We start from the raw sequence: 17,740 nt of genomic DNA, 5'->3' as shown, positions 1-17,740 counted from the left end.
CCACATCGCAGCAACACCTATAGTTAGTCGTCGTCACCCAATCCCCACTAACTTGTGCCCCCTATAGCATGTAGGTTCTTATGACGCATTCTGTAAATATATACGCCTGTCTTTGCTATTGTCAGACAGAGCGCTCTCGGAGTTTGCAGAGTTCTTTGCATGCCCTATTCTGATTGATAAACTCCCATTTAAGCTCACTCGCACTTGTCCTGGCCTTATTCCCATCCTGGGAGAGTCCATTATTGTCTCTCATTGTGGGGAGGATCGTGCTATCTGGGGGACGCTCGCCTTCACTGGCGTGAAGCAATTGCTTCAGTCCCCCCCTTGTCACACTCACTTTTTGGTCGGTGCTGGTTGACGGCAGGCTACTGGCTTCATGCTTCCCCTGCGGATACCTGTAGATACGATCTGGAGCCGCCTCTGTAGGAGCCGCCCTTTGCCTTGGAGACACGGTCCTAGGGACCAATGAGAGCAGGGGGGGGCGGGTCGGGAGGCGGGAGGGAAGGGGAAACAGGAAGCGGGCGCGGGGTGGGAATTGTGCTGCAAAGGGGTGGATTAAGGGCCTCGGGCCTGCGCAAAATTTACAAATTTGGGCTCACAAAGTAGAGGCAACACTCACCGTGCTCAAGAGCAGAAAAGGAGTCGGTGGAGGTGAACGAGTCGATAGACTCAAACACACGGTCCTGGGGACCAATGAGAGCAGGGGGGGCGGGTTGGGAGGAACGGGGAAACAGGAAGAGGGTGCGGGGTGGGAATCGTGCTGCAAAGGGGTGGATTAAGGGCCTAGGGCCTGCACAAAATGTACAAATTTGGGCTCACAAAGTAGAGGCAACACTCACCGTGCTCAAGAGCAGAAAAGATGTAACCTGAAGATTTGCACCCAAATGCCCTTGGGCAAGGCGCGCTATACGAATAAACAAAATACAAATACAAAGTGATGCGAGAGTAGAGATTGGGATGGGTTGTCGATTCAATGGAGAGCTGGGAGAAATATTAGAGGAAGAGAGAAGAAGACTTGAGGCGAGGGGGGAGGAAGGTAGAACAGGCAGTGATTGCAGGAGGAAAGCAACATTTAGTGGCAGGAGGAGAACAGGTGCTGACAAGAGGAGATGAACAAGTTGAAGTTAGAGGGAGTCTACGGGGAAAGCTGAGAAGCAGGGAAAACATTTAGAATTATCTAGAAAGAACAGAAAGGAGAAGGTAAGCATCACCTAATGTAGGGAATAGAGGAAAGGCTCTGAAGGAGTTCAGCCAGCGATAGGAGGAGGAATTTACATGGCATGGTGTCAAGAATGGCCAGGCTCAGGATAGTTAGGAAAAAAGGTAGACATCATGACCTCAGGAAGAGGAGAAGAGGAGGTGATAAGATGCTTGAAAGCCCATCTGTAGAAACTAGTGCTGGAATGTCTGGGTGGCTCAGACTACCGCATGAAGCAAAATTCCACCTATTATTGCAACTGGTGGCAGAGACAAACCAATGTCCATAGATCTTGCAAGACGGAATTGAAGTGATCGTATCCTAACACAAATGAAAGATGAATACAAGGACGATACCCTTCGGACAAGCAAGGAAGAGAATGTGTGCCAGGGAAGTAACCCCAAAAAGACTTGTGAAATTTTGATGGAGACCTTTTCAACAGCTGCTACTGGGAGGAAAGACTCTGCAGATTCTTTGTTTGAATTACTGAGGAGTGGTTCTTTTGTGTACCGAATTCCGTTTTACCGCATTGTGGTGTCTGGACTCTTTTGTGGTCACCATTGCCCTATATAACAGTCAAAATCTTTCTGGCACGCAGGTTTCAAGTCATAGCTTGCCTTGTTTTGTAAGGTGCTCAAGTCAAAGGTATATTTCTGTAATATGCAACAAAATATTACATTATAACAGCTTTATTTGAAAGAGTGTCAAAAAGCCATCTGAAATGTCTTTGTGAATGTCACTCAATGACATGGTATGAATTGTTCAGAGGAGGATTTCGGCCGAATAAGTCAGACCTGTTATATGGAAAAAAAATGTCTCGCTGGAGCACCATTCCATGGAGGTCTGTGGCCCAATTCCCCCATGTTGTGGAAGCACATTGCCCCCGACTGCAATTTATCTATCTGTGTGATGTTTTAAGTTCAAATGCAGCTCCAGGAAAATCACAAAATTGCATCTATGTACAAATGATGTAAAAGCTGTAATGAAAAGTGATGCTGAAGTGGTCCAAAGAAGTGTATATGGCTTGCAGTTTGCAGTTAATATTTGGGCGAGTATTGGGACAGATGCAATTAGCACCATGCACAGTGTGCATACATTCTCCGAATTATTCGATGCTTGATTTACTATCACATACATATTTGTAAAATAGGTGGTCATTCTTATGTTCTTAAAATGCACTATGATTTTATGCAAAGCACCCAGCATCCAACAACCAGGGCACCCCATATTAATCTACACATAGCTCCGCCTTTATGACCAACCTCGCCCAGACCCCACAAAGGGGAAGAAGGAATAGCTACTACAGTACATTTTGTCCATTTCGAGCATGGGAAATGATACATCAACTTGCCAAAGGTCAAACATAATCTCAGAAGTGAGGAAACTCATCTGAAGAATATTCCTTAAAAGGAATTAGTGTTGGGTGCGAGATGGAATGCACAGCAAGTGCTTCCAAACTAACCATATCTATTAAAAACAGAACTGTTACAAGTTACTTGAATGCCATCATGACACTGAAAGTGTGTATGTTGGGGCACAGACAGAATGCAGCATGGGGCGACAGGAATTATCTATTAGGACTGTATAGAAGGCCAGTGAGATTCTGATGTTACATTCTGCCAGAAACATGTAAAAGTGATTAGTGTTCAGACCAGTGTGGATATGACAAAAAAAGCTGAAGGTTTATTTTGAAATCCATGCAAGATTTGAGGAGAGTGCTTCCAGAGCATGAATTTTTTCTCAGGCACCTTAAGAAGGAGTGATTCATTAAGGGAATAAGGCCTCAATAACTTTGTTAAAACATCTGCCTCAGTTAGAAATGGACTTACCCAATCATATTCATTTACATCAACTCCACAATCAATCAGCATCTTGACGATATCGGTGTATCCTTTACTACAAGCAAGCGACAATGCACTTTCTCGTCCTTTTCCAAGAACTTGCGGGTCTGCACCCTATTGGGGGAGAAGTTCAGTGAATTAATGTGTTGTTCACCTTGGAGGCTGCACCCCTAGACAATTATAATTAAATAAGTAAAAATGACTCCCCATTGTGGCTGTACGCATAGCCCTAGTCTCCATTCCTCCAACTCATGGGATATCTGTGTCATATATATGGGGTACACTCATTTTCTGCAGCAGCATGCAACAATTTAAACCAAGCCCCAGGTACATGCGGTATGCCACCTGCACCCTGGCCTTATCTCCACACCTATCGTATTCTCTTCCACAGTTCCTTGTGCCCTCTGCCAGTACGGTGAGGCATTTTCAGAGTTGACAGAGATGGCGGCAGGCGAGTGGTTATCTGGAGGGAGAAAGGCTATGACTAATAGTACAAGTCACTTTGGTGAGTAACATGCTCTACTTCTACATCCAGTCATCCCTTCCTCAGACTTGCAATTTAGATTTCAAAGAATTTGTGGAAGGAGGGAGGAAGCAGCAATGTGTACAGAATCAAACTAACCTGAACGCTAGCACTGCTTGGCTTAATTGTGCATCTGCTGCCAGGCTCACATCCAACTGCACAAAATATATGCACAGTTGCCCAAGTTTATGCCTGGCAGATGACATCTATGGCACATATAACAGCAGAAGCGAGCTTGCACACAATAGGAGATTGGTCCCATTGAGTAGCATTTGCAAATGTCTCGCATCATCCAGAGAGAAATTGGCATCTGTGCTGCTGCTTTGCTCGGGGAGAAACCTGGAACAATCCAGATAAAAATCTTATTCAGAGGTTTGAAAAATGTTGACAACATAATGTTCTCGTCACGTTCCAATAAAAAGTGTACAGAACTTTGGGGGTAGGTGGAAAGCATTCTGAGCATTATTTTGTACTGTTCTTCAACACTGTTTAAGGCTTTTAAACAAAAAGTGTCTGCAGTTCACGTATCCTGGAGTAACTGCCACCAATGCACTCCTTTCCTTACCAACATTTTAACACCAGATGTGGCTATAGGTACAAACAGATTTGGTTATAAAACAGAAAACACAACAATCAAGTCCCAAGTAGTGTACGAGTACTAAACTGGCAGGAAAAAAGGAGCATCTCCAAAAAATTGCTGATTTTATTTCAATACAAAAAAACCTCTTCCTTGAAATCCTGTAAGCTCCAATAGCAGTCTTACAACACTTGCAGGACTCAAAGTGCCTAACTTGGCAAGGATAAAAGATAAAGACTAAAATCCCAAGGAATGAAAGGACCATGTCTCACCTTGTTAAATAAAATGAGAATATCAGAAAACTACCTCTGTCCCAAACGTCCAGTGTATCAGGAGCCTGCCCTAGAAACACGCGGCGATGTGCTGTCTGTCCAGACAGATCCTTAATATGTAAATACAGCCCGTGGTCGAGATTGGGCGTGGATAGGTAGGGATACAGGCCTGCCCCTGAAGGAAATCTACAAATAAAGACACGGCCACCAGGGTGTAGAGAATAATATTTTATTTAATGTAGGGTATGTGTTTTATGTACATGCACTTACCTGGATTATACCATCCAGCCCACCATGAGTCCGAATAGAATATAGAGTACAGAAAAAAGAAATTAAAAGAGCAGTGGAAAAAGATCTCCTCCCCAGGAGTGGGCTAGACAGGGGAGTGAAGATTCCTGAGAAAAGTTGTTAAAAGTTGAGAGAGAGAGAGAAGGGAAAGGAAACCGTATAGCTCAGCTCTCGGGTGGGTTGTAGCCTCAAGCGGCTCCTCAGGGCCCAATGACTTAATTTTAACTGGATCACATATGACAGGTGCGATCCGGTAGCTGCCACAGGCCTGGGCAGCGTGTGTGCTGCCAGAGGGGACGGGCCTATCCAGTGATGAGTGGGATAGCCCCACAAGGCCTGGTGCCGCCACAAAGACGGTCACAAGCACCATGGGGCGCATTGGCGACGTCGGCAGCACCCCCAGGGAAGGGTGCTGCTAGAAGATAAGTGAGAGGGTGGCATTAATGGGGTGAGCCAGCCCCGTTTTCCAGAATGGGGCAGACCCCCATCCACCAGGACAGCACCACAGGTACTGCAAAGACTGTGTCTGACTGCAGCATCCATCGCCATGTAATATAATATATATTTGTGTATTGTGTTTTATGTATTTAAATGTATATTTGTGTGGATATGTTGGGGTGTATATTCATAGCTTTAGTTATTTGTAATAATAGTTAATACTATGTAAGTGATAAATGGCAGTTCTCTTGTCTTGGGAAAACAGAGAGAAGGGCAGAGGTACTCGACAGTGAGGTCTTCTTTGGCGATTGTGACACTATACTGGAACCCCCAGCGCACCACGACTATCGATTTTTGCTCATCAGTCACAGATTTGATCAATAAACTTCTCGTGGACTATCTGCAACCCAACATAATCATATGTGGTGACGTAAACGCCAAGTGTGTCACAACAATAGAACCCTTCACACAGACCACGCAAAGAACTGGCGCGGAAGATAGAGGCGCAGCATGGCTAGATGTGATGAACTCCCGCAATTTCCATAACGTTGCAATAATCCTGGACAACGGGCCCCAAATCCCAACATGGGAACGCGATGCCTCAACAGCGACATTGGACTATATCTTTGTGTCGCACAACTTGGTACCTCTAATAACGAACTTCAAGGTACAAAAAACGGAAGGGAATGACCACAATCTTTTATCAATCTGCTGGAGCGCCAGGCACGTTCAAAACAACTGTGGAACGTGGAAGTTGAGTTGAATCAGCAGCAAATTCGCTTAAGACTATCGGCGAAAGATGTACTGGACATTACCAGAAAGTACAACCAACAAACAAGATCTATCGCTCTGGAAGAACCGACTATCAAAGTGAACTACCAACCTCTTCTTCTCAAATACATAGCAAACAGATGAGCAAGACCAACCACGCGTCCTCAATGATCCACGTTTACAATAAATTGCTTGTGGAAAAGAGACGACAGCTAAGAAAACTGCAAAGGACTGCCATGAAAAACAGCTCAGGGGAAACTAGAACAATTCTGGCTGCTGAGACCAGATCCTACAAAGCATGGCTGAGAGGGATTCGTGTGACACTATACCAGCAAGACGCTGAAAGTATGCTCAAAACACTGAGCAGTAAGAACACTAAAGTATTTTGGAACTTGATTCGACCATCGATCAATCAGACGAACGAAGCCTTGACAAATTCAGTTACGGAAACTAAATGGGCATTGCACTTCACTGCACTCTTCAGAGCTCCTAGTGACGACAATCAAACAGATCACAACCCCAATACCATCCCATGGGTAGATGTCTCTGATAAAGACAATATTTGTAATGTCATCAAGAAGTTAAAATCGTCCAGAGCACCCGGCCCTGATGGGCTTACGAATATAGACATCAAACATTACCCGGCAGAACGATCAGTGCTAGTGAGCCAGATATTTTGTTGCTTTAACGAGGGAAAATCCATTCCACTGTCTTGGACTATGGCAGTGATTGTTCCAATCTTCAAGAAAGGCCTGCGAGATTACCCAACCAACTACCGCCCCATAGCCCTCTTGGATATTATTGGTAAAATCTATGCGACATTGCTTCTTGGAAAATTACAAGCTTGGGCCGGGTGCGCATTCCTGCACAGATCACTTTCAAACAGGTTTTCGGAAGAACATGAGTACCTCGGTTAACATGATACTGAACATCGTTGAGAGCAAGATCATGATAGGGGCCCCAAGAGTGTATCTGGCTTTCGTGGCTCTCACACAGGCCTTTGACCGGGTTGACCGAGGGAAGCTATGGAAGCAACAAAGAAGTTGGAATTGTCCAGAGCCAATACTGGGCCCTCTTATCGCCTTGCACTCAGGCATGTCCATGCCAGTCCGGCTAAATTGTCAAGGTGTCCTTTCAGAGCAAATTCCATCGAATCGAGGAGTGAAGCAAGGTTGCCCTTTGGCTCCAGCACTGTTTACTGCATACCTGGGCGATTATCAGGATTTTGCTTCCACAGTACGGGCCATTCCTCCCAAACTTGGGAACAACGAAGTGCCACGCCTACATTATGTGGATGATCTTATTCTGTTGAACCAGACCCCTGTGGGTCTTCAGAGGCAGCTAAATAACCTGGTCCAGTACATCGAACAGAATAACTTAGACATAAATAAAGAAAAAACGAAAATTCTGATCCTAGAAAAAGCGCCAAAAAAAACCATGAAATCCACCTGGTTTTTGGAAGACTTTAAAATCAAACAAGTATCCGAATTTAAATATCTTGGGGTCACGATTAACTGTTCCAAAGTTGATGCACACATGCAACAGGTTCTCTGTGACAAAGTTCGCAATTTGTCAGTCCAAACGCGACTAATTGACAAAAGATTTGGAAGATTTTCACTGATGCCGGCCATCCAATACTACAAATCGAAAGTCATCCCAGCTTTAATATATGGAATGGATGCCAGTCCGGCCATCCCTAAGACCATTTGGAACAAGTTAGAAGGTTTTTTGTGGAGATCGGTATTGAAACTGCCTAATTGTACATCCATCGAAGCCATCCGCTACGAACTGGGGCTGCTCTCAATATCAGCCATGGTAGATCACATCAGCATACAACTGTATAGGCAGACGCTGCTGCTGAACAGCCCCAAAGTATACAGATGGATGGCTGAAGAGATCTCAAAAGGCACGTGTTGCATGCTAAATCCCTGGGTGAAAGAAAAAAAAAATCAATTCTTGAATTAATTGCATGCTCAGAGGAAGAGCTGAAATCTAATCCAATTAGAGTAAAGCAAAAACTCGAAGACCTGGACTGGATAACGACCTTAGATAAAACTGCAACCATCAAATCGTTGGCCCACTTGCCTCTTATAGCAAGGAAACGCAAAGTGTTGGTGGAATACGTTAAGTTATTTCCGGATAAAAAACTAAGAAACATTCATGCGAATGCGGCTTAACCTTCTTCCGACCCAGGAAATTTTAAAAAGAAGATCTCAATCTACCTCTAACGAATGTAGATTGTGTCCAGAAGACCATAAACTGGAATCTATAAAACACCTGATGATGTCGTGTCCAGCAACACGAGACGCGAGGCGTGCATATTTTCTACCTTTGTTTTCTGCCAACGACTTAGGTGAAGAGAAAGTTTGGTGGGCTCGCCTCATCTCTGGAGAAAATACCAGATGGACAATTGCGGAGGTAAAGATTGTGAACATCGCTTTTCAAAAAATGAATGCACTGTAAGTGACGATGTGCATGTAAAGCCTAAACTTTAACAATCATTTTAACTACAACTACAACTGAACTTTTGAAATCTTTCCAGACCTTGTAAAAGCCTGAGTTTGGCTAAACACAAATAAATAAAAAATAAAATAAGTAAGTGATAAATTAAGTAGGGGAGTAGAAATGAGTGTAGATAAGGGACGGGGTTAAATAAAGTGTTAGGAAGAACCCTGGTATGCTACAGGAAAGGAGACATGGGCGGTGCCAGGTAGGAAATGGGGATCTGTTCCACCCTAAGGGTCTACCCTGACCTCCTCAAAGGGAGGGTGGGCTGATGGGTCAGATCCCCTAGAAGCAAATGACGCTGGGGGGGAGGGGTGGATTGACAGAAATCAACAGGCAAACGCTGAAATCAACATAATCAATGTCTGCCGCTTAATGCATCAATCGCAAATACCTCATTTGCCACTGGCAAAAATAATTAACACATCTACATAGCTGTGTGAGGTGCCTAAGATAAGAAGGACGAACACAGCCTTAAAACTTTCATGCATAAGGTCTACTGTATATGCAAAGTAGGAACACGTTTTTGAGCAGTCTGAGCCAGTCCGCGGAGGGGGCTCGCCATTTGCCCCCAGAAGAGCTCTCCACCTGTGCATAACTGCTCAATTCCTTATACTAGACATCGCATTATTTTGCTTCAAAGAAAATGTCTGTAATTGCAGCCTTCTGGTCAGGATTAATAAGTGATTTGAGTTGTTGTGTCCACGCTCTCGCTAAAGTTAACTATGTGTTAATCTCTAAACCCCCTGTATGTTAACATTTGTTGGATAATTGACAGTATATGTATATATGAGAGTGTGCATTTCTCATCTGCCAGCATTTCTTTTTCAGCAGCGGGTGCTGGTGAGTTTTTCAATTGGAGGGAGGCAAACTTTTCCCATGAGCGTGAATGCGGCAAGGGAGCCCCAACCAACCAAGGGAAGTTCCAGGCAGTTCTCTCTCCTTCCCAAACCAGAGACCTATTTCCATATGATGGGTTAAAATGGTGCAATTTAAAGCACACTATCTGTGAAAAATGGAGTAAAAATACACACAGTTTTACAGTCTGTTTTATATAGAAACATGAAAAAACTCCAATAGGTGGCAGGTCACCAACAATGCACTGGACCATCTCCCTGCACATGTCCAGGATGCCTTTGCCCGCAATATATGCCAGAGCTTTGCCAGTGTAAAAAACATATTCATGCCGGCTTTGTTCTAACATGTGCATTCTGCCTGTTGAAATTGCCCGTAATGCTTTTTGAGCCATCGCTGGTATAAACTATTTACATTTTGTCTTTCATAAACTACAATGATAACATTCACTTGTAAAACACACAACTCAAATAGCAAAGCAACCTGACAATATGTAAACCCTTATAGAAACGTATGAAGTCAGGAGTATCATTGTATTTTTAATTTGTCCACATCCTGAATGGAACACTACAAGTCCCCGAATGAAAAATAATTGAAGCCTGACAAATCTCCAATGTTTTACACCATTTAAATTTTCAACACTAAAGAAACACAATAGGTCATCATCATATGGTGATTGTTATGCACAATGTTAATAACATTTATCATGCATATAAAAGCAAACCCCTTTTTTGCATGTCAAACTAGTAGACGTGTATAAACGAAGCTTTGAACGGGAGCTTTATTTTATGAGTCTCTTCAATGGTCTTCGAACTAGGCACACATTTAGCAGATAACAGAAGCTATGCTGGGGCTTTCAGTTTCAACTTTCCCATCATAGTCCTAATTACCTAACCATTCACAATATGATGCTGTTAAGAGATTTATTTAATGAATTGCTGGTCACTTAAGGAGCTACCTGCATAGTGGTGTCCATGTTTGTCCTTTGCATCCTGTACCCTATCAACAAAGCTTTGTAGGCTAGTGAGTGGCAGCGGCTAAAACCCAATAGTGTATTCAGCTTGAACAGAAAATACTACAGTGTATGAAGAACAAATTCTTCATCATAATTTCACGAAGATCTCCATGGGGCAAAGTGATGTTCCTGTCCCTGTTGCTCAAGAACAGGGGCAGTTTCTCCCTTTGCCCCATGTACTAGGCACCCATCATATTGGGGATTTATTATCACCATGAATGGCAAACAGTCACACCCAGCAAATGGCTGCGCAGGTTCGAGTGAGGGGGTGTTTCTCCAGGGGCATCTTGTCATAATAAGCATCGTGGTACCGACTGTGAGGGGTCAGAATTGCGAGATGGGCACAGAGTTAACGTTTTCTCAAGGTTCGCAATTTATTAAGTTAAAAAGCGTGAGATGAACGCCTATCTTTCCATATGCTAATGAGGATGTCCCTACCTAGCAAACTAAACTAAAGAAAGACAACCTATTGTCCACATGTCTCTGATCCTCACACTAATACATACAACAAAATAACACAAGGACTATTTGGCTGTCTTGAATTCAACACAATGAAACATATAGGTTCTTGAAAGTACTCCTTGTGACCAGGGTTGAATTCCCTTTCCCTGGATCAATGCAGGAATAAGTTCTGATTCAATAAAGTTCTGTTCAGTTCATCACAGAAGTTATTTTCTTTCAATAAAAACTTTCCACTTGATAAAGTAAATATCTCTTTCATAAACATTGTTCCACAAATCAATGCAATTGGCATCCTTCCCAATATCCTTTTTGGTAAAGCAAAAATGTCTCTCAAAACAAGTTCATGAATCAAGGTAATTGGTTTGCATAGGATATAAAGCAATTATCAGCATATCACCTTTCTTCAAATGGACTACTTTTGTCAGGATAGCACAGCAACTACTTCTGGTAATGCCACACTTGTTCTTCAAATTAAATAATGTTAACTTTTCATTAAATCTCTTTGCCACAATTATACTGCTTCAGAACAACATCTTAGTTCCTGGTGTACTCTCCTGCCATGATGTAAATCGCCTACAATTATGGTTGTTCTTCTTGGCAATATCTGTTCCACACCAGTATCTTAAGTGTGGAGCGTTGAACAATGGCTCTCTCTCCTTATAGTCTCTTGAATCTTGGTAATGTGGGTTACAGGTCTCCCCCCAGTTGGTGTCCCATATAAGGGGAGTCACGCCCCTGCTGCCTTTGTACTACTCCTTTGCAGCCTCTTGGCGGTTGGCAATGCAGGCTACAGGTTTCTCTTAGTTGGTGTCCCAAAAAAAAGCGAATTGCACCCTTGCTGTCTTAGTATTACTCCTTTGAAGGCTCTTGGCCGTTGACCTTGCGGGTCACATGTTTTCTACAAGTTTCCCCCAATTGGTGTGTCATATAAGGGGAGTTGCACCCTTGTCGCCTTAATATTACTCCTTTGCAGCATCTTGGCTGCTGACAATGTGGATTACAAGTTTCCCCCAATTGGTGTCCCAAATAAGGGGAGTGGTGCCCTTGTCTCCTTAATTTTACTCCTTTGCAGCCTCTTGGCTGCTGACAATGTGGATTACAAGTTTCCCCCAATTGATGTCCCAAATAAGGGGAGTGGCGCCCTTGTCACCTTTGTACTACTTTACTTGTTCGGTATTCAAAATTGTGGGTTTCTGTAAAATCTCCTGTTTGGAGCGTCCGGGGTCAGCGTTAGGAACCGTCACCGGTCTTCTTTGGCATCTCTGTTCCTCCTGTCTCCCACCAGCACTCTCATGTCTTCAGCGGTTGCACGGTTGCTTCCCAGAGCTCTGCGAGCTCTGTAGACCCTCTGCTGCCTCCTGCACACCAAAGCACTGCAGGTTGGGTTAGGAGCGTATCTCCCTCTCGGCAGGGCTTCTCTTCCCGACACTGCTTCCCGCTGCGCTTACTCTGCAATGTGGCAGACCTTCACGTCTCGCGTCGGCATCAGCTGGTGTTCTCCCTTCATCTTCTGCGGCGCACAGCACTCTGGTCTTCCTCTGCCTCAACTACTCCTTCAGCATCTCCTCCTCGTCTAGCTTCGCCTGTCACCTGACACTCATTCCTGATTTTAAATATCCCGCTCAGGTGTTTTGGTCTAAAACAACAAGAACGCACATTCTGGTTAATGGCATTGTTGATCCTTACTAACTCGGGGTTCCTCTTCCTAGTCCCAGTACCAAGGGCATTATGGATCCTAAAGCCCATAATGGTTTGGGTGTTTGATGTTTATTTAGTTTGGATTGCTGTGTGAGATGAGAGTTGTAGAGTTAGGGAATGTTGTGAAAAGGGTTTGTGTTTTAATTTTGGGGCTAGGACCTCCATTTAATACATGATCGTGACAATTAGAGGATATTTTATTTAATTTCTTAACCCCCAAGGTACACGTCTTGTGTTTGTTAGATGACTTTTCATAACATGGTCTCTGGGTAGTTTCATAGGAGGGATTTATACAATGCCATTATGGTATTGGGGAAATCTCATATTAAGAGGAAGATACCACGTCTCTCCCAGAGGAGTCACCACTTTCCCCTGGTAGCCATCTCCTCCCATGTGATCCTCCCGCTTGTTACCAACCCCTAGGTTAGGGTCAGGTAGCGTCTGCCTTTCCCTGGCCAAATGGGAGGAGACTTTAGGCTGGGGTTTAGTGATGACTCAGCAGGATTCATCACATGACCCACCCCCATTATGGAGGCGCTGAAGCGGGAGCCCTGTGAAAACCCGAGTGCTCCCTCAGCTACAGCATGCAGCTGAGGGAGATCTACTGGGATGGCTGCGTTTCCACTTGGGTGAAGTAACCCAGCTGCGCATGGGCAATGCATTATGCAAGGCCAGGGTGTTTTGCTTCCTCAGGCTTACATGGCCCACTGGTTATGATGACTGGGATACAGCACCCTCAAAATGCCCAGCGGGCGATCCTGCACCTCCCTGTGGATTAAGAGGGCCTGGGGTGGCTAGTTATTGCTGCTCTGCTTTGCTCTCCAGGCATTAGGAAGCAGGAAGCTGTGTTTGATTGACCCAATCCCTGCCTCCTGCCTATAAGATGTGCAGGGAGGGCCTTAAGGTGCAGCCGTGGAGTAAGCAGGAGCCGAGACAGCAAGCAGGTAAGCATTTTATTAATTTCAAAGAAAAGAAAGAAAATTTGCACGTATGCCTGTGTGCATTTGTTTGTGATTGTATAATTGCGTGTGCATATCATAGAGTGCAGTATGTACATGTGTGAGGGTGTAATGCTTTTGAATGTGCACATGAATTAATGCAAATGATTGATGAATGTGTGAGTGAATGAATTGCAGGTGAATATGAGAGTGAGGAATGAGGAAATGAATGCAAGTGAATTTCTTATGTTTTGTTTTTTAATCAGAGTGAATGTTTGAATGCATACAAGGGAAGGGCTCTAAGGGTCCATGGCTGCTCGTGTATGAATGGAAATGAACGTGCACATACATGCATGTTTGGGAGGGGGGTAGTTACTTGAGCATTGCATTTAAGACACACGGACAAAGTCAACTTGAGTGGTCTCAGGTTGAGAGAAGCAGGACACTTCTATAGCCAGCAAAGACCTGTTGTCCTATCGCATGCCATTCAACATTGGCTTTAAAGACTAAGTCCACATGATGATTTTTCTTACATGGGGGGAATTTGTGTAGCCAGCAAAGACATGTTTTCTTACTATGTTACAGCATTCTGTACTGCCTTTAAGGGCAACAGCAACTTCATTATTATGTAATCCTCACAAGATAGACCTAAAGGAGCACGTTGCCACGAAGCTGTGTTTTTTGTGGCAGAGAGAGAGAATTGAGCAATACAGGGAACTGTGCACTGTTAATTGAAGAAATTGGAGAATTATCTTTTGAGAGTTTTTCAAGTAATTACAAAGTTATATTCCGGACTGCTTTCAGATGGTCTGTCCTACAAATGAATGCAAAACTTTCCACATTGTTTTTAGATGAAATAAACAGTATCAAATAGAAAATGAGGAAATATAAACAATATAATAGCTGGGATGGAATATCATGGAATTGTAAATTCTATTTACCAACAAACTTCTTAGACGATTACACTGTAATGAAGTGGATTGTAAACAGCTGGGATAATTGGATTCCAGAAAAAGCCAATATGCTTAATTGATTAAAGCCTAAAGACACTGTCAGAAAATTGATGATCTGTTGCAGTATGTTCACTGATGAGAAATATATCACTGACCACAAAAGAAAATGTAAGTTAACGAAACCGGTGAATGTGTCAGTTGTCCTTACGTTCTGAAGCAGAAATTCCACAATAGCGATCTGTCCATGAGCAGCAGCCCACATCAGAGGAGTAAAGCCTTCTTCATCAATAACGTTGATAACATTTTCTGTATAAAATAAAATATGCAGATGTATGCTAGTAATCTCTTAAATATGCAAAAGCATGTTAGCTTAAAGACAAAGCATATGAGAGAAAAATATACAGCAAGAGCTTTATCTGCCAACCGAGGATGCCAGATAAATAAAAATGCCTTTTCACATTTTCTTGAGCCTCAGCTACTACATTGTCTGAATGGGATAAACCACGACCGAAGGGGCAGCTACACCTAATGAAGAGTGCAGTGATTGTTGGGCATATTTCAACACAGGGAACCTCTGCTTCCAGGTTGCCACAGATATTGGAGGAGACGATGCAAGGCGGAGCCCAGGTGAGCAGGGGCTGTGGGGGTGGAGTGAGCAGATTGATACCAATTCTGCAGAGACATTAAACAGTGATGAATGAACAAAGCAGGAGGGCCAGCACTGGGTCCTTGTCACATTGTCTCGAGTGCCTAATCAAAGCTGGGCCCTAGCTTCTAAATGGTCGGCATGGCGGTGGCCATGGTAGAAAGCACAACTTACTAGTGAAGACTGCACTGATCTTTAGAAAGATTCCAGCATATGAAATCCACTGCTTCCAAGGTTCCACAGATGTTGGAGAGAGGAGACCTCACATAAACGAGGGATGTGGGTGGGAGGATGGCTGGGCTTCTGCGGGGACCCGGTCTCGAGCACTGGATCCCACGGATTACATTTGGATAATACCTCTATAAGGGCAGATGAGATTTCATAATATACTCTGTATACAAAATGTATGGTCTAACTTGTCATAACCCTGTTTTCTGAAAATAACAAAGTTCAGATTTCTGTCCTCGGATTTACCACACATGGGTATTTGTGGAAATTTCAAGCAAGTGATGGATTCAATTTTGGATAGAACATATATCTACAGATATATCAATGACAACACATACAAGGCCTTCCTCAGGATGATGAATTAGTGTAATATATTCTTGCACATTTTCTTTTCTGGGGTTAACTTCACTGCATTAGCCCCACATGGTTAACAATCATGCCTGAGAGGAGTAACAGATGCTAATTAAACTGTAAACTTTTAAAGAACGACCTTTTAAATCTGTACACAAATTCACAAAATGTTTCTCGATAAATGAGCAAGAGCATACCTCAACTGATGACAATTGGGATACTTCTGAAGATTTCTTAAGCAATCAGATCATACTTTATATATCTTATGTATCGCATAAAAAGAAAAAATTTAGATAAATCAACCATCAAACTAGTTAGAGATATCAACAAATTGGAAACGTATATAGCAGTTCTCTCCTTAGATTTAAAACTAAAGTGTATGGTGGTACGAGTACTTAAAGCCAAAACAGAATGTACTAGGATTGTCTGCGGAAAAATAAATAGTGTTGTTAGTCTTATATGACAAAGAAACACTGCAGCAGACTGTTAGGGAGATTTATCATTTGTATGTGTCATCCCCTCTGCCAGTGACACCCCCAGCACCTTTTGCTGAACTTCTGGACCTTTATCTTTCTATCCTGAATGAGTGGAGCCTTTTCCCCCCTCACCCATTCTTATTTGCTCTGACTTTTGGGAACTGTTCTTTTTGTATTACCTTATTCTATGGAGTCTGATTTCCGCCATATCTCTTTAAGGCATCTGTGTATAACTTTTGCAGCACACAGTGTTGCTGGGAACCCTTCGGGTTCTCCATGGGGATTCTTTATTTTTCCCTAAGAACTACAGTTCTTAAGGAAAGAGGGATACTTTGTATTGTTCGTAAAACGTTATATTATGAGAGATTAGCACACAACACCTTATGGAAAGTGCAAAGGGGATACCTAGTATCCCCCTTCTCTCTGCTCCTGTGACTTTCTAGTCACAGTGATAACCCTACTGTTATAGCTGGTGGCAGTGGACGTGTTCTACCAACTATTGTGCTATTTTATACCGCAGACTGTATTCACAATCTCGGTTATGCGCAATAGGGTCACTTATGTTCTAACATGGTGGTTCCTTTCTTATTTTGCCATTTCTCGTGTGGATGTCCTTTGTTAACCCTTCTTCTACCATTCTGAGAGGGGGAGGTCTGTATTTGTGTTTTGCCTTCGGCGGGAACCCTTGGGTGTCCCCGCCTAGGCTCCAGTGTGTCTGTGAAGGCAGAAAGCAGGGGAGGAGTTTAACACTCTGCTGTCCTTTGTCTGCCAGAGTGCCTGAATGGAACCAGGTCCCACCCGCCCCTTTCTGTAAACTGCTGGGAGAGTTTGCAGAGGAGTGGGAATTCCAAATATAAGGTGAGGTTCCGGAGGTAGAAGGCAAGTCGACCACTGGAACAGAAGATCCAAAGCTGAAGATGACCAGAGATGCCTGGAGACCCTTCCAGTAACCGTGAAGCAACCACTGCTGTCCTGCGCCCGTATTCCTATCTAAGAGGAGGTCCGAAGAGGATGACTCCTTCCCTTTGGCTGGAGGACCAACCAGACCCAAGATGAACTACAAATCGAGCCATCTCGCGAGGTGCTGTGACCTTCCAGGGCCGCAAACCGCAAATACCAGGAGCCGTCTGACCCTTTTGCAGTGCAACGTCTTGCCATGGACAAATCTGCCCAGAACTTTGGGGCGCTCCAGTTGCACCTCCAGAAGCATGATCCCACTCATCCAAGTCGCCTCATCAGAGTGCAGGACTGAAGAACCGAGGAAGATCGACCGGGCGAATAACCGTCCTTTGTCCGAGCTGATAAAAAGGTGACAAAACCGCAGACAGACGTGGGAGACCAATGAAATCGGTGCTGAGGGTCCCCTCTTGTGACTGCTGCTGTGCCATCCCATTCAGAGTCCTTCCTTTCATCACTAGATAGAGGAATCAGGAGACCGGGTCTGTTGCTGCTGCAAAGGAGAATATCCAACTACGTTTGCTTCTTCTCACCTAAGGTACTGTGGGGCTAAATGTAGAACTTATCTTAAGCCGAAGAGTCGCTCCAGTGTGACTGGGGTGCGTTACAAGGTACTTGAGTGTCCACCCATACCTCTGGCCCAGGCTTCACAGCTTGTGTCCTATTAGGGAGTCCTTTGCAGGGTCCCTATAACTTGTGTTATCTTGCTAGGCGTATTGAGCAGGCAGGCTTATCTCACGAGGGGAAT

General features: G+C 43.9%; 1 protein-coding gene across 4 annotated transcripts in view; it reads right to left on the bottom strand.

Annotated features, from left to right (window-relative positions):
* ANKRA2 (ankyrin repeat family A member 2) overlaps positions 1-17,740 on the bottom strand; it is a 253,723-nt gene that overhangs the window by 51,426 nt on the left and 184,557 nt on the right. For all 4 annotated transcript variants that reach the window (XM_069627498.1, XM_069627497.1, XM_069627500.1 and 1 more), the window contains exons 7-8: positions 14,543-14,640; positions 3,028-3,153 (exon numbers count right to left, since the gene is read on the bottom strand). In XM_069627498.1, coding sequence (XP_069483599.1) covers positions 3,028-3,153; positions 14,543-14,640 — 224 coding nt within the window. The remainder of the gene's footprint in view (positions 1-3,027; positions 3,154-14,542; positions 14,641-17,740) is intronic.

The sequence above is a fragment of the Ambystoma mexicanum genome, chromosome 6p, assembly GCF_040938575.1.
Source record: "Ambystoma mexicanum isolate Mex_15411 chromosome 6p, UKY_AmexF1_1, whole genome shotgun sequence".
NCBI lineage: Eukaryota > Metazoa > Chordata > Amphibia > Caudata > Ambystomatidae > Ambystoma > Ambystoma mexicanum.
Note: the sequence above shows the minus strand (reverse complement) of the source record. Positions and strands in the feature narration are given on the sequence as shown.